The sequence below is a fragment of the Stegodyphus dumicola genome, chromosome 6 (genome assembly GCF_044657685.1).
Source record: "Stegodyphus dumicola isolate Sdum_Otavi_A_Nest chromosome 6, ASM4465768v1".
Classification (NCBI taxonomy): Eukaryota; Metazoa; Arthropoda; class Arachnida; order Araneae; family Eresidae; genus Stegodyphus; species Stegodyphus dumicola.
In genome coordinates, this window is record NC_140773.1 from 73,679,004 (window position 1) to 73,697,746 (window position 18,743).

General features: G+C 32.5%; 1 protein-coding gene across 2 annotated transcripts in view; it reads right to left on the reverse strand.

Annotated features, from left to right (window-relative positions):
* The window catches only part of LOC118202840 (uncharacterized), a 57,451-nt gene extending 45,500 nt beyond the window's left edge, over nucleotides 1-11,951 (reverse strand). Inside the window, exon 1 of one of the 2 annotated variants that reach the window (XM_035375048.2) lies at nucleotides 11,729-11,951. In XM_035375048.2, coding sequence (XP_035230939.2) covers nucleotides 11,729-11,770 — 42 coding nt within the window. In that variant the 5' untranslated portion in view covers nucleotides 11,771-11,951. Of the gene's footprint in view, nucleotides 1-11,638 lie in introns of both variants that reach the window. The other variant, XM_085818529.1, reaches the window with a different exon arrangement.
* Between the last annotated feature and the right edge of the window lie 6,792 nt (nucleotides 11,952-18,743).

Genomic DNA, 18,743 nt, shown 5'->3' on the forward strand with positions numbered 1-18,743 from the left:
GTGGAGATTTGCACTTAAAAATTCCGATTCTTAATTTCACTTAGGCACTAAGTAAAATACCTTGTTATAGAAAAACAATCATGTAAGCATAAATTTGCGAGATTAATAATTTGGCTCCGTAACTGAGTATCTACTTGGCATACATCTCAAACCAAAACATACACTTATTTTATATCCCTGACACTGAGCTGGCGAGTCATTATTTATTATATTTTGCTTTCATCAACGTATGCTTATCAATACATGACAGCTTCAGTAATAACTCATGCTGTGGTGTCTAAACTATTTTTATATTAGTAATTGAATAACAAGAGCATGGCAATCTTTTATGCTAACATTACGCTTGGCAATGATTATAGATTTTTAAATGCTCTAAGATATGTTGACAAAGAAAAATTCAACAAAAATTTCTTTTCATATGCTAAAAATAGATTTTGTTAATGAAACTTATGTTAAGCCAAAAGATTACATTTAGTGTTTAATTGAGAATAACTAATATGTTATTCACCATAAACCCAGAAGTGGCGGCAGAATATGTCGGCATCGGATGACAGAATTTAGGGAAGACGAAATTTTTGGAATTTGGGGAAGCACAGAGTAGCAAAATTAAGGGATGAGAAGTATTTATGATTTAGGGAAAGCACTGGGATCCAAAGTTTAGGCACAGCGAAAATTTAGAACTTAGCAAAGCACTTTGTAGCAGAATTTAGAATCCGTAGAGACTGCACCAGGAGGTACCGAGCGCCGGCCCTAGATAAAGCCTTAAGTAAATGTGGGAGTTTATTTATTCAAGACTCGAATTAGTTTGAAGCATATGCAAGAAATATGCATAGGTATAGTAAATAACTAATACATTTCAGGCTTAATTCAGTATGCAATAGGAGCAAGAGAAAATTTAGCGAAACAACTTGGCTTTTGTCACTATGCAAGAAATAAGCATAGGTATAGTAAATAACTAATACAATTCAGGATTAATTCAGTTCGCAATAGGAGCAAGAGAAAATTTAGCGAAACAACTTGGCTTTTGTCACCAATCTTATGATACACAACCAATAATGTATAACGGACGCTATTAAGTTAGACTAAAATTATATTTACTGATTCTAAGGCATTTCAATTAATGTAGCAGACTGTGCTGCTCCCTGATCTTCTAATTTGATGCAGCTTATTATTTTTTGCAGACTGTTATTATTACAGCAATTTCATAAAAACTCAGTTTGAACTTTCGATTATCTCAAAAAGAGTTTCCAATTCTGGAGCTGCCAAAGGATCTACAAAGCAAAACCATGTTTTGATGTCCATTAAACAAAACGTGGAATTGCTGCAAAAAATGGACAATGGCATATCCGTCTCAAAATTATGCGATGAGTATGGCATTGGAAAGTCCACTGCATATGACACAAGAAAAAAAGAAAAAGGAACTTTTTCAATTTTTTGTGGAGGCATCTTAAGCAACTTACATTAAAAGAAATGTTTAATAAAGTAAACAAATAAATATATTAAGCTTTCTTTTGTAAATTTTGATACCCTTTAGATCATAATTGTTCTTTATTTCATAAATTACAATTTCATATTTTTAATTGTATAATTTCTGCAAGCCATCTTACCAGATTTAAATTGATGATCTACTATCCGGAAAAATTCAAAATTGCCGAAGTCCCGACGAGTCCAGATTTCGGACTTTGTACTGTATAAATAAAAAGTAAAACTAGTAGTCATTTAAACAAACTAAAAAATTGGGAGGTCCCCTATTATAATTTTTCAACAGCAGTTTTTCACAAAATGGATTTTCAATTTACTACACACCTTCAAACACAAAATACTTAAGCAATTGCTTTACCACTTTCAATTTAAATATTAAGGACTCCAATTACTAAAAGACACTATAACAGATTTTTGTAAAAACAAACTACGCTGCAGCAAACCTTTTGAAAATAAACATTTCTGCTTTATCTGCTTCAAGCATCCAGTTTATGACCAATTAAAAATTAACACACTCTTTAAACTACACCAACATCTATTTCCAGACAAAGTACTGGCAATACCAAGCTATCGATATGAAAGAACACTAGGTAGCGTAATAATTAACCACCATGCCATTGATAAAGCTCCAGATACTTGAAATCACAAACTCCCAGAATACAGTCCTCATGTATATCAACATCACCAACATATTATAACAGGAAAGTTAGAAATTACAGAAGATAGAAATTTATGGCAATTGATGAATCTCGGCACCCAATTTGGACCCACTTTCAAAGATAGGAAAAATTTCTGCATACAACAATTCGAAAAAGATCTAGAAGCTTTCATGGTGTTCTCCAGCTACAGAATTAACTTACCTACTACGATTTACCTGGAATGGAAAAAGGAAATGCTCACTGACTTCAAATGACAGATTAAAGCACAAGTAGTACTTAATAGCACATATAATAAGGAAGATTTAGACAAGAAAGTGAAAATTTTACAGGATCCGTTCAACATTACGAAAATAGACAAAGCCAGTAACAACTTTAGTATTACAGTCAAAAGTCGTTAATCCGGACTCGTCGGGACTTCGGCGATTCCGGATTATCGATTTTTCTGGATTATAGATCATCAGTTTAAATCTCGTAAGATGGCATGCAGAAATTCTAAAATAAAAAATATGAAACCGTAATTTATAAAATAAAGAACAATTATGATCTAAAGGGTATCAAAATTTACAAAAAAAAAAAAGGCTTAATATTTATTTGTTTACTTTATTAAACATTTCTTTCAATGTAAGTTGTTTAAGTTGCTTCGTTTTATGTGATAATAACTTTATTTTCTCTTTAATTCTATAAACAGACATAATTTCTTGTTCAGTTACAAAGTTCCGCTGTTCAAGTCCCGTTAATTGCTGTGCCAAGAATACCGACTAAGTTGTCAATCGAAATTTTTTCGTTTTCAATAACCTCTCTGTCACATTCTTCATGTCTTTATCCATTTTTTGCAGCAATTCCACTTTTTGTTTGTTGGACATCGAAAATTACTTTCGTTTTGTAGATCCTTTGGAAGTTCCAGCATCGGAAATTCTATTTGACATAATCGAAAGTTCAAGTTTACTTTTATAAAATTGCTCTTACAGTCTGCAAAAAATAACAAGCGGGATCCAATTCGAAGATTAAGGAACAACGCAATCATTAACATTAACTGAAATAGATAATTAGATAATTTTAGCTTACACCGTCCGTTATACATTAAACACGCAGGTGAAAACGTATTCTGCACTTGCGCACACGCATATGCGCAGTAGTCAAGGTCTTACGCGCACGCGTAAAACGCCTGTGCGCATGTGCCAACGCGGCGCATGCGCAGAAAGTTTATAGCTTTTAGGTCCGGATTATGGGTGTCCGAATTAACGACTTTTGACTGTATTTGAAAGGCTTTCTACTACAATCTGACCAAAAAAGAACTCCATTTCGCAGTTACCTATCATAAAGTTAAAACTATGGCCAATGTCCTGCAAAAATGTTTCACTGCAATTCATCGGAGACTTAAAATTATTACAAATAAATTTTACCAGAGATTTTTTAACCTTTATGCATTGCCTAAATTTCACAAAATGGCAGTCAAAAAATTTTGATTCATAGCTAACACGACCAGAAATTACATGAAAGAAATAGACTAAGGTTTCATGAAAATACTTTAAAACGTTTTCTGCTTTATTAAAAACGAACAGATGCAAGATCATAATTTCAATTGGATAATAAGTAATAACATAATGATAATTGAAGCACTTCACACTTTAAAGATTGAAAATATTTACTGTTACAATTTTGAGAATTTATACACAGCTCTTCCTTTAAAAGAAGTCTTTGACAATCTTATTACTCTACCAGATCTATTTCCACAAGTTATTACTGTTATTTCAAAAGAATGGCAACTCTATTTAAAAAGTATTCTATTTAATAACTACATAGCATTTAATGCTCTTTTTAAACAAATCAACAGTATTCCGAAAGAAACTTGCCCGTGTTCGGCGATCTGTAATTTGAATCTTTTCACCAAGGAATTTCATTTCCAACAGTTATCTCAAGTACAACATTCTTATTACTTTAACATTTACAGATACATGGATGATATTATTACATTCAACAACTACAATCAAACAGAATATGATCGCATTTATCCTTCATGTTTGAAACTAAATAAAACTAACTTTCAACAAGAAGATATTAATTAGCCAGATTTGCAAATTATCAATTTTAAAGATATTAAAATCTATGACAAAAGAAGAGATTTTGATTTCCCTGCTATAAAACTTGTACACTGGCACTCCAATATTTCTCCAAAAGAGTAATACTTAATATCATACTTACTCAACTCATTAGGATAAAAAATATTTGCAACAAAGTAGGGCACTACTCTTATATGTGCTCTAAGATCACCAAATGTGACAATATGTTTTCTGCGCTGGTTTTTGGCACCATTCCATGCTGTGGGATGGTTTGGTGGACGATGCTGTTTGTATAGCAACCCTTTTGATGTTGAAACTTAGAGACGTGGTGGGAAGATTTCAGATGCGTATTTTAGATTGTTTGCAAAGTAAATTTAGTATTAAAATGTATGATGTTGGAGTTGTTAATGAGTCTTTTGTTCATGGGTGTGTTTATGTGGATAGAAGTGCATTTTTGGAATTTCTGTGAGAGTCAGGACTTTTAAAACGGAGTTTGTCCAAAATGCAGAGCTGATATGAGAACTCGGACAAAGAATGGTGTTTCTGATAGATTTGTGTGGGTTTGCAGTCAAATGGTTGCTGGTAAAGTATGTGGCTGTCAGTGGAGTTTAAGATTTGGATTGTGGTTTTAGTTAACTTTGATGTACATGGATTCTTGTCAAATATTTTTGGTTAGAAACTTTACGTTTTTGCTATCTAAATTTTTTGTTTTTGTTTCGGATTTTTAGCTTAAATTATGTGTTAAAAATGTGGTTTTTGCATGTGCGAAAACTGCGTTTTTTTTTAGATATTTTAGGCTTAAAGTTCGAAATGTAGAAAAAAAATTAGATACCGTGGAGTTTTCGCGAGAAATTTGGCGACCTGAGGGCACATGTAAGAGTAGTTCTCAAAGTAGAATACTTACAAGAACAAATCACTCAGTCAATATTCTCTTAGAAAATAAAACACCTTGATTCAAAATTTCTACATCTTTAAAGAAAGCTGGTATTAACTACTTTTTTTAATTTCTCATCTAAAGTGATATGAAAATTATTACTTGAACATTCATTGGAGGTAATAGTTGGATAACTACGATAAGAAATTTAATGTCAATACGTACAAAGATAATTAAGACACAATAACACGCCGAACAAATACTAATTCAGAAGTCAAACAACAAAATTCAGTGTTATATTTTCAAAATTTTCCACAGGACTAGTTTCGATGGTTTTACAGAACCACCATACTCAGCTGCAAAACCGTAAATGAACAAGATAGGAAATAATGATTAGATAAGATAAGAAAGCCTGGACAAGAATAAGCAAGTGGCGCTATCTGTTCATGAAACCAAAACTAAAATATAATTTCTTTAAACGCCGAAGGCAAAGATGGATTGGAATTAGGATCGTTAACTAGAACAGAAAGATTTTTTTTTTTTTTTTAATGTGAAATGCCTCTAGAAAATCCAGTTCTCCAATGGAAGATGTTTTTTGGATAATTTTGGTAGCAGAAAAATTGAAAGTGAGATTTTCGGACCAACAATGTTGAGCAACAGAAGACTTCTGTGTTTCCTTTTTTCTAACATATGCCTCATGTTCCTTGACGCGAAATTTTAAGGCTCTCTTAGTTTGGCCAATGTAAATTAAACCACACAGGCAAAGAATCGTATAAATACCCCAGGAATTCATATCCGGAATGGGGTCCTTGAGTATGGAATTCGGAATTTTATTGATGGGAGAATAAACAACCCGAAAGTTAAATTTCTGCAAAATATGAGTAACTTTATATCTAATTGATGGAAAGAAGGGAATAACAACAGAATTTTTATAGTCTCCTAAAACAAGAGTGTGCCTTTTAGTGTGTTGAGATGAGAATTTTTTAACTGCTTGATTAATAATGTTGGGTGGAAAGCCCCTGTCAATAGCTTTTGCTTTTGAATAATTTAGTTCTTCATCAAGGGATAGTTTAGAGCAGCAAACTTGAAGAGCACAGAAAACATAGGAATAAAATGAAGCTAACTTTTGTTTAGTCGGATGACATGATTTGAAGTGTTGTGGAAGGCAAACTGAGAAAGGTTTATGGTAAACTGTAGTTGGATGTGTTACGTGTGACCAGAATGTCGAGAAACGGAAGAGAATTGCAAGTCTCAAATTCAAAAGTGAACTGAATAGCAGGATCAATAGAATTCATTGTTGAAAGAACTTTATTTAAATCATCTTTATTACCTTCAAACAGGGTAAAAGTATCGTCTACGTAGCGGAACCATAGCGGGAAGTTTAAAGTTTCAAACAATTTTGATTCATAATAATGAATGTAGATATCAGCCAGGATGAGACTTAGGGGGCTTCCCATGACTAATCCCTCAGTTTGCTTGTAATATTTATTTTGTAAAATAAATTTGTTTGTTTCAAACAGAGTTGACTGAGAGAAATTAGCTTATCAATTTCGTGCAAGAGAAATGAAATTCGCGAAGTCTGGTTTCTAGACATTTTAATGCACCCTCCACTGGAACATTGGTGAATAATGATTTTACATCAAAAGAAACCATGAGTAAATTTCTAGGAGAAATGTTTTTAACCTTTTTTACAAACTCTACTGAATTTTTTATGGTGTAAATGTTATTGTCTACTAGAGTTGAAAATCTAGAAACTAAATATTTAGCTAATGGATACGAGGAAGTACCCAAATTTGATACTAATAGGGCGGAAAAGAATACCACTTTTATGAATTTTGGGAAGAGCATATAATCTGGCACAATTCACAACATATGGGATAAGCGAATGTTTTAAGTTGCTTGAAATGATTTGTGAAGATTTGAAATCTCAAAATCGCTACGTAGACGATACTTTTACCTTTTAAAGGTAATAAAGATGATTTAAATAAAGTTCTTTCAACAATGAATTCTATTGATCCTGCTATTCAGTTCACTTTTGAATTTGAGACTTGCAATTATCTTCCCTTTCTCAACATTCTGGTCACACGTAACACATCCAACTACAGTTTACCGTAAACCTTTCTCGGTTTGCCTTCCACCACACTTTAAATCATGTCATCCGACTAAACAAAAGTTAGCTTCATTTTATTCCTATGTTTTCCGTGCTCTTCATGTTTGCTGCTCTAAACTATCCGTTGATGAAGAAAGCAATAGCTATTGACAGGGGCTTTTCACCCAACATTATTAAACAAGCAGTTAAAAAATTATCATCTCAACACACTAAAAGGCACACTTTTGTTTCAGGAGACTACAAAAATTCTGTTGTCATTCCCTTCTTTCCATCAATTAGATATAAAGTTACTCATACTTTGCAGAAATTTAACTTTTGGGTTGTTTATTCTCCCATCAATAAAATTCCGAGTTCCATACTCAAGGACCTCATTCCGGATATGAATTCTTGGGATATTTATAGGATTCCTTGCCAGTGTGGTTTGATTTACAATGGCCAAACTAGGAGAGCCTTAAAATTTCACGTCAAGGAACATGAGGTATATGTTAGAAAAAAGGAAACACAGAAGTCTTCTGTTGCTCAACGTTGTTGGTCCGAAAATCCCACTTTCAAGTTTTCTGCTGCCAAAATTATTCAAAAAACATCTTCCATTGGAGAACTGGATTTTCTAGAGGCATTTCACATTCAAAAAAAATCTTTCTGTTCTAGTTAACGATCCTAATTCCAATCCATCTTTGCCTTTGGCCTTTAAAGAAATTATATTTTAGTTCTGGTTTCATCAACAGATGGCGCCACTTGCTTATTCTTGTCCAGGTTTCCTTATCTTATCTAATCATTATTTCCTATCTTGTTCATTTACGGTTTTGCAGCTGAAGATGGTGGTTCGGTAAAAGCATCGAAACTTGTCCTGTGAAAATTTTAAAAATATAAAGCTGATCTTTGTTGTTTGACTTCTGAATTAGTATGTACAAAGATCTTGTATTTTTTCTCTTTTAAACATTTTTACTATTTTTATATACTCTCCTTCTACTATTTTGTAAATTTAATATCTGGCAAATGTGGTTGTTAATAAAAAAAATGAGGTTTCCAGTTTCTAAGGCATATCGTACCCTGATTACGTGCAGACTATTATCTTTTACCTATTCTTTTTCCAAAACTTTAAGCCAATTATGTTTTCACGCTTAAAATTTACAGAGGGCAGCTTCTTTTAGAAGTTTCTTACACCGCCATTTCGGGTAGACAATCACTCCCTCCTCATCGGTAATAATTTTACAAATCACACTCAACCATTGACACCCACGCACACAAAATATAACAGGGTAAAACATTTTGAACACATGTTAAAATACTTTGTTCTGCTATTGGACAGTTTGAACTTTATCGCATGTTCTTTCCAAAATTTCAGCTTCTCCAGAGCACTCTGAATTCTACTTTCTTTAGCAAGAACACCGTTTGGTCATCTTTAGAGTTCAATTAGATCACAGATAGAAGGTCGTGTTAAGATTTCAGTAAGTTTGCATTTTTCAATTATAGTTTCAAATACATTTTCAGTTTTTAGCTGTTTAAAGCACAGATTTGACCTTTTTATTTATAGAAATCTCTAAATACAGTTTTTTACTTTCTTGATATTAAAAATTTAGTTTAGCATAATTGGGGGCCTCCCAATTTTTTAATCTGTTTAAATGACTAGTAGTTTTGCTCTTTATTTATACTTGCTTTTGAATTTCGGATCAGCATATATTGGTTTTAGACCAATTTTTTTATTTTTACTTATTTATTTATTTCAATGTACATATTGTAAAGTTCTGTGGCCTTTTTAATTGTTATTTTGGCCCTATGTAATGATTTATTCTTTTCTCCAAGTGTTTCAAAAATGTGTAGGTTTAAAGTCTTTAATAAAAATTTGATGAATTATTTTTATGGTTTTTGATCTCAAATGAACCAGAAGAACAAAAAATATGGTACTTACGTATTAACGCAACCAGGCCAAAATTCGCATAAATCGCCAAATTTGGCAACCCTACGTGTTTAGACGAAAGTTTATTTGTAAAAAGAAAAAATAACACTGGGGGTGTACTACCACAGCAATGGGTTTTTGGTGGAATTTGCCGAGAAAAGAAAGAGACTTTTTTGGTTACTGTACCTAACAGAAGCGCCGTTACCCTCAAAGAAAAAATTTGCGAAAATATCAAGGAAGGAAGCATCATTTATTCGGATTGCTGGAAAGGATACAATACAAGTGAGTTCGAAAATGCTGCATTTCTGCATGGAACTGTTAATTACAAATATAACTTTGTGGATCCCAACACAGGCGTTCACACACAACATGTAGAGCGCATATGGGGCTCAGCCAAATGGCGCAACAAAAAACAGAGAGGAACAGCTCGTCATCATCTTGACTCATACCTTATCGAATTTATATGGTGCCAAGCTCAAGCTGTTAATGGCGAAGACAGTTTTCAATCAGTGCTAAAAGCAATAGCCAAAAGATTTCCGCCGAAAAAATAATTCTGCAACTTATTCAAATTCGAAACCGGAAGGGTTTAATTGCTATTTTATATTTTAAAACAAAATAATATAAAAAACTGTATTAAAAATTATCTGTAATTAATAAATGTACATTTTCTTTCTATTCATACTTTTTTACTCAAACTTAAAAATCACGCCAACCTGGTTGCGATAATACGTAAGTACCAAAAATATTTTCGAAACATATTAATCAACTTTTATGAAGCTTTAATTCATTTTTCCCTGATGAGTTCTGAATTGGAGTTTCAATAAAAGAAGATTAATTTTTATTTGTATATTTTCCTTTTCACATTTTTATTTTTCGAGATCGTTCTACTATGAATTCTTTCCTTAACTGATTAGTTTTGATATTGTGCTAAACCTCTTGTACACGGTTGCAATTATTATGTTATAGAGGAATTATCTTGCTTTTATTACAATTTACTATTTAGATGTTTTAAGTTTATTCTACTTCAATCCTGCAGCTATAGCGCAGGACGGGTTCAAAAAAAATTTTTAATTCTAGTTTTTAGCCTATTTTTATATTTCTCTTTATATACATATACATAATAGAGTTTTTGTTTAAACATCTAAATGTAGTTCAGCAGGACATTAAAGGGCCCCCTAAGCCTTCGTGTCCTTATGCAACAGCATTCCTTGCATACCCTTATTTACCTTACTGAACACTGGCAAAATTTAAAAGAAAACTGACAAGAAAAGTGTAAATTTAAAACAATAGATAATTATCTCTATTTGCAATAGCTTACACACATAAAATAATATTCTTTTCCTGAGCCAATTTCCTTAATAAAATAAGTAATAAATAATGGTTAATCTTTGGATTATGGTAACTTGGCGATCTTTTGGCTAAAATTTGGCGACCAACCCTGCTACAGCAACCTGCTAGTTTTGTTTTCAACGCCATTTTGTTTTCACGAAGTAAAAGCATGTTTTTTTTTTCACTGAACATTTTTTTCCAACAATCCGCTAGCCGAATTACGCTTATGCAAGAACTTTTATGGAACAAAAGTGCTTAATCATGATGAAGATTAGAAGCGAAATTGGGAGAAAGTGCAGAATCGCCAATGCTAGCCACGTTTATAAGATTTGCACATACACGGTATCCATGTGCACATCGACCTATTTTCACTTAAAAAAAATCACAGAATCGCACAAAAATGGCACTGCGCACACTCTAGACTTTATCCATGTACACTGCTAAAGTCCTAGCTAGTAACCTTTATCGCCTTACCAAAATGTCGCCAAACTACCTGTTACCATATTCCAGAGATTAGCCTAAATAATAATAATAAATTCCTTAATAATATTTAAATAATATCCATGAGAAAGCAAATTTTAAAACCAGCATGAAAATATAATATCACAGCATTTAGAATTTGAAGACCCTGTGACACAAAATATATTTAATTTTATTGTTTGATGTTATTTAGATCCTACTACCAAGCACATTGGTACACAAGAACAACATTAAAAAAAAAAAAAAAAAAAAAACTTTGAAATATTAAAGCGAAATAAAGATGCCAATATATTATTTTACAAAAAAAAAAAATATGTAGTAGGAAATTATTAAATAAAACATTATGATAGCTTAATAACGATGTAAAGTGTTTAACAAATTACTGGAAGCACTTTCGCAAAGAACCCAGTATTCGCCAACATTGGCGAACTTTATAATTCGTTTAACAACGTCATGTCATAATTTTTTAAATACTTCTGCTGATAGAAAGTCTGATTAATATTAAAAATGTTTGTTAAAAATATTATGAAACTTAGAAAAATATTTACTTGGCAATTCAAAATCTTCACTGTTAAGAAATGAAGAAACGAATTCTACTACAATAAAATAACAAATACATTCTGCAAAAATCATAAATTACTAACTAATTAGTAAGATAACTCAATTTTTTTATTCTGTTATACACTTATGCATTAACGAATACAACAAATACAGGACATAGAGAAATTATAGAAAAAAACCTGAAACCTTTATAAAACAAGTACATGGTGTGCATGTAATAATTTTGAAACAGAACCTGCATTTATATTTTAAGAAAAATGCTAAAAAATTAATTACATCGTTTTCACAATCAAAATCATCTACTGTAATATCAATCATGACTCATATATATACATATATCTTAGTAAGCACTGAAATCTTCGTTTTCAACAAAATATTAAATCTCAAATTTTCACTGTTGATATTTATGTCAGCATTTTCTAACATAAAACACCGTATAGTCAATAATTTACATTCAAACACACAGCAACAGACAGACAAAGTAAACAGATGTCTTGTTGTGCACCTGCTAAGTCTTTCTGCACTGATGGGCGAAAAATCAAACTTAGGCAAGCGAAGGAACGGGGGGAAAGGGGGCAATTTCGTTTTCCAGAGAAAAGACCAATTTTCCGACAAAATAAATTTAAAAATAAATGGCTCAAAGTACTTAAGAAGGGAGAGTAAAGGATTTAAAAAAAAGATGGGTCTCGAGAGGAAAAGGAAAAGAAGTAGAAAATATCTTGATATGTTATAGCGTCCATTGGTGTGTGTGTATGGATATGTCAAAAACCGAAAAAAAAAGAAAAAAAAAACTCCTCTGATTAGGAATGTAACGTGAAGTAATTTAATAATTAAATAAACATAAATTTAGAATATATAGATACCCTAGCATAATTTTGTAACTGAGCATATAAAGGAGATTTAGTTTGTAACTTCTAATGTATTTAATATATCATATAATTTTGAGCACCACTGGGAACACAAGGCATGCTAATATAAACAAAACCTTACAAGTAAATACGTATGCAAATTATTTTTCATTTTGAGATCCCCGGTCGTCGTTTGATGGATAAATTAATAAGAGTCGTTGTTCAAAAATTCTCACCAAATTTGTTACCTCAAGAACTATTTATTACTCGGAAATAACTATCTATATCTCTTTAGTTATTTATGACTCTACAATAATTAAATAATTCCATACTCTCAAATGATGAAAACAACTAAAACTCTCGAAAAAGAACAACATCAAAGTATGTTGCCATTCTCTGAAACATAAACTTTTACAAAACATAGATAATAATAATATGAATAGATAATGAATAAAAAAACCTATAAAGAAAACGATTACATCTGCTTGAAGCTTGTGCAATATTATTCAGAAGCTGCAGTTAGAAAAATATAAACAAAAATATTAGAGTCAAAATATTCTTCATCCTCCCACTTTGTAATATGAAATTCGGGATTGATTGCAAAATAATAAAAAATTAAACATTGTTCTCACAAGTCCAATCGATGAGGAACTCTAATTGTCCTTTCTGATTTGGTTATCGTGGGCGATTTTAAATGGGTATGGATTATTCTATTTGTTTCTACAGATACATCCTCAATTGGAGTTTGCTCTACCGAAAAATTTTTGCATAGTTGACTTCCGCTGAATTTCGATGGAAGTTGCTCGGCAGTCGATAATTCCAAAGGATAAAGATTTTGTACAACTCTTATGACTTCTCCATTTTGCACTTTAATTCTGGCTCGTCGACTTTCACCGTCGGTACCTGGAAATAATTGTATAATTTTACCAAGAGGCCAATTTAATCTCCTTTTGTCATTGCTTCCAATTAAGACAATGTCTCCTTCTTTTAATTTACAACTTCTAGCGAATTTTTTGCTTGTTCTTTTCAAAGTTCCCAGATATTTCTGGCGAAATCCTTTCTTGAAAACCTGGTTAACATTTTGGATATAACACAATCTACGTTTATAAAAGCTAGAATTGAAGTCCTGTTTCACAATTGGCACTGAATAGTTTTGCTTTTCTCGTAAAAAATTTCCAGGTGTTATGGCAGTGAGACTTGAATCAGCCGATACAACTGTTAAAGGTCTATCATTTAGGATGGCTTCACACATAAAACGGTACACATTTCCTCATAACTAAGGCAGGCTCTCCCAAGAACTTTTCTTAATATTCTTTTCATCATTCCTATGAGGCGTTCCCACCAGCCATCCCACCATGGAGCGCTTGGGGGAATGAACTTCCAAATAATACGTTCATTAGCTCCTTTTTTTGCAATTTCATTGAAATCGATTGAAGCAAGTGCATTGCATGCTCCAACAAAATTTGTTCCATTATCAGTATGAATTATGGATGGCTTCCCACGTCTAGCAGAAAAACGATGAAACGCTTGTAGAAATGTATCTTTCGTTAAGGATGTAACCAGCTCCAAATGAACACACCGGTACACTGCGCAAGTAAATAGGCAAATCCATGCCTTCTTGTAGTCTCTTAGAAATATAGGTCCAGCATAATCTATGCCAGTTATTTGAAATACTGAGGCATCCTGTATCCGATCTCTAGGAAGTGGTGGCGCTGGTGGGTTAACATTTTTGTTTGAATAACGCTTACATGTTATACAAGTTTTCAAACCGGATGACACAAATCTTCTTCCAGCTAATATCCAAAATCTTTTTCTTAAGGAATTTAGGACGTGAGAATCTCCAACATGTCCTTTCAACTTATTAAACTTTTTATAAGAGGATGATCACTTAGCAAAATAGCAGGAGTTCTGAACTCAGATGTATCTTCTCTTTGAAATATTGCTGTTTTAGTTCTGATGATCCCACAATCAATGAATGGATTAAGACTTAAATTCTGTTTATCTTCTGTTCCATTAAAGGATTCATTTTGTATTAAACAAATCAAGATATTCTCTGCTTCATTTAACTCAGATACAGTAAGTTCATCCTTTTTCTTGTTTTGATGTTTACAGTTGTAAACAAAACGACACAACCACGCTACCAGTCTGATTGTCTTACGATAACTTGAGAATCTAGTAGCAACTATTTCACTAGCATTAAGATTTATTAAGGACGAAATAATCCTTTTCTTTTTCTCAAGAGCTATTTCTTCTTCATCAGAACTAAAATCTTCTTTTAGCCATTTTTCAGGTGATAAATATAGCCATTTAGGTCTTTTCCACCATCTGGATTTAATTAAATAAGAAGCAGAGCATCCTCTACTGGGCAAATCAGCAGAATCAGTGATCCTGGTACGTGCCTCCAGGATTCAATAGAAGTCAGTTGCTTTATTTCCTTAATTCTGTTGTGAACAAATACTTCCCATACTTCATTTCTCTGTATCCAAGCTAGCACAGTAGACGAATCTGTCCAAAAATAAATATCATCAGCTTGAAATTCAGGTATTATGCTGGATGCTAAACGTGCACATATTGTAGCTCCAAGAAGTTCCAATTGAGTTATTGTTGTCTTTTTCCTTCCGCTGGGTGCAACTCTCGCTTTAGCTTGCACCAAATGAACTTAAACCGACTCTCTTGTTTGTACTCGAACAAAAGCCACAGCTGAATATGCAAGTTTGCTCGCATCACCGAAGAAATGAAGTGAGATATTTTCAATCTCACGATCACAGTTTAACCATCTTGGTATTCTCATTCTTTCCAGACACTGCAAATCATTCAACCATTTACAAAATTGTGATTTTGAATTTGAATCAACTTCTTGGTCCCAAGATAACTTAACTTCCCATCGGTGCTGAAGTAAAAGTTTCGGAACAAGAGTTACGGGGCAAGCTATTCCTAAAGGGTCGAATATTTTGTGTGTAGTAGCTAAAATATCTCTTTTAGACAAAATTTCTGGTAGATTGTAGGTGATGTTAGTAATATTAAGGTAAAGGTAATCTCCACATCGTTCCCAAATCATTCCTAATACATTTGTGGTACTAGAGGAATTATCTGTTGGGTCACTATATTCCCAACCACGTAATTCTAGCTTTCTTGTAGCTAAAGTATCTGAAGCAACTTGTAAAACCCTACCCCACTTTTCGAATTTTTGACGCCACGGAAATATCGACTAGTTTCACCTGGCAAGATGCCTACCCCACTTCTGACTAGTGCTGTAGAAGTAACGAGAAATTGTGTACCGGTATGTATTCGTTACTCGGTGAACCAGTACTCGTTACTATCGTATCGTTACTCGTTACTTTCGGTAAAATCGATCGGTATCCGTATCCTGAGCCTATTTTATCGGTCTACGGCCCTAAAATGGGCCTTGAAACGTCGCATTGCATTGAATCACGTGAGCTATTCTACTCCGCGGGAACTGGGTAGTGCTGCGATAGGGAGCTTTGCGTCGCATTTTGGGGTAGAAATAATTCACTTTATTTTGGCTATTATTTTTTGGTGCACTGGATTCATTATTAATTTTTCTATTGCTGTCAGGGCTTAGTTTCTAAAGTCAGAAGGGCCTACGGAAGGCCGTCAGAAAACAGGAAAAAATAAAATAAAAAATAAATAAAGAAGGAAATAAATATTACAATAATAACATTAATTAGTAATTAAAATAACAAAAAATTACTTATTAAAAACTTAATAATTAAAATAATAAAAAATAGTGATTAAAATAATGAATAATTAAAGTAACATAATAATTAGCAACTGACATATAAAATACTTATAAGTACAATTTAATAAAAATGTAAAAACAAATAAAAGTTAAAATAATTTTTTAATTTATGATGACTAATTAAATAATAAATTAAAATACCAGATCTTGTCTTATTGGCTTAGTATCGTTTCGTCCTTTCTCATTTCATTCTCAGCTCGAAAAAGTGTTATTTCGTTCGCTGCCTTCCCCCGCCAAATCCTTCTTTCCCGTTTCATCCGCTGTTTGAAAAATAGGTGTTTACTTTACGATAAGGCGAACGTTTGTTTACTTCAATTAAAATGGCTTAGAAGAGATGACTGTTTCTACTTCGACTTAGCTTTTGATTTTTTAATATTATTTAATATTTTATGCAGACAAATTATGTTGAGCAGAATAATGAATTTCAGACGTGTTCAAAAGGTGTGTATCTGAATATAATAACATTTTTGTTGTATAGTATCCATTTTTTTAATTTCACACATTTCTAAAGCAACAGAAGTAAGGTATCACTATTTTGGCACACACATCAAAAATATGTATAATTAAGATTAATGTTACATTCCTTATTAAAAGTAATGCAACCATTCATGCTTCTAGAGGATTTTACATGTGGTGGTTTTAAAAAGATGATGTTCACTACCAATGTTTGTTTATGTTCCCAAAAATAGAGATCTCTTAAAAGGTGACCTCTTAAATAATGTCGTAAATAGATGATTTGCTATAATTATTTTCCAATAGATAATAGAATTAATGTAATTTAATGTCAATAACTCGAGGAAGCAAGTTAAAATACGGTGCAACAAAAATACAGAAGTATATTAAATGATGAAAATATTCATATTTTGTCAATGTCAAATTTAAAAAAGAATTAATTTTGGACAAATTATGAAATCTAACTTATTAATGTCGTCTAATTAATCTAACTTATTAATGTCGACTAATTAATGTCGTCTTCTGGTTTCTACATTTATATCTGGCAAAGTTTTATACTCGGTATGAAAAAATAAAAATACAAGAAGTTTGAGTCCCGTAGGACAAAGATTGACCGGGAAATTTAGTTTCAAAATTTGCAATGTTTGATGCCATTTGTAACTTGCCTTCAGGTATCGCTTAATTGAGTTAGAATAATTCGAGGAAATAAGTTTAAATGAAGTGGAGAAAAAATAAGCATAATTTAAATAGTCATAGAAGGAAGTCATGCGGAATCCATATCAAATTTTCACTTTTTCATAATGACCATAAAACTTTCCCAAATACAAATACAGAAACTGGGAAACCGCATTAAAGATTAGCTTGCGTTATTTGTCCGTTATTCGTTATTTCGTTTGCTGCTTCCCCCATTCCCTTCATCAGAACCGCTAATGACGAAAAGCTGAAATTTCCCCGATTCATCCTTTCTCCAAAAACTCTTTGTTGAGACAAGGAATGCTATATTATAAATGTCAACTTGCTTTTTACACTTAACAATAAAATCGATAAAAACATTCGCAAATGTATAGGTTAAGTACGAATAAGAACTTAAAAGAAATTTAGAAATCTATAAAAAATAAGGAAAGTTTTATGTTACTTTATTAGAGATAATAGTGAAGCACTAAATATTTCAATCAGTTTTATTTCATAATGCTATGAGTATACCTTTATTCATTTAAGAAATGGCCCACCAGCGGTCGAGCGGTAAAATCGCTGAACACTGGTAGTTCCGACCTGAGTTCGATCTCAGGCAAACGGGTTGGCTTCATAAGCGTTTCGTGGTTTTTTTCCCTTACCAGCTTACAAGCCAGCTTACCACGTACCATACGAGCCAGCTTTCCTAAGAAAGTGCTCTATGAAGGCATTTTTCCTTTTACGCACATAGCCCCAGTGTGTTTTGTCATAATCAACTAAACCAAATCATTTAAGAAATATATCAGTTGATCACTGCTCAGTGTACATCTGCTGTTTGCTTATAAAAACACTTTGTAAAGACGTTTCCACTATTTTGCTAATAATTCTAGAAGGCTCATGAAATCCGAAATTATGTTACACTAACATCCGAAATTATGCTACACTAGTTAACAGAGAACTTAAGTCTGCTTAATACAACAAAAATCTGCTTGACTTGCTTTCGTGTCTTTGGGAAACGTAAGTATATGCAGAAATAAATATTAAAATCTATCACGTATATTTGTAAGGATGTAAAGCATACTGTTTTGGTTCACGATAATGATAAATATGCATCATGTTACGACAGTTTTAAAAGATCACAAATTACTATACATATGCTAGACTTCTAACAAAATTTCTGTTACAATATGAATATGCATTTATTATTATATGAGTCGTAAAATGGCCCACCAGCGGCCGAGCGGTAAGGTCGCTGAACACTGGTAGTTCGGTACGAGATTCGAATCCCGCGAACGGTCCGGCTACATGGGTGTTTTCGTGGTTTTCCTCATGTGTAACGTGTATACGAGCCAGTTTCCCTTAGAAAGTCCTCCACGAAGGCATCCCCCCTTAGGCAGATAGCCATAGTGTGCCTTGCCATAATTAAATACACCTATACACACATGAGTCGTAAAATTCAGTATTCTTCATTTTTAGATTCTAGGTATATGATTTTTTTTTTTTAATTTTCGTTTTTTTATTAAAAATTAATTCACTTTATAGCTTTTCTTCAATTTAT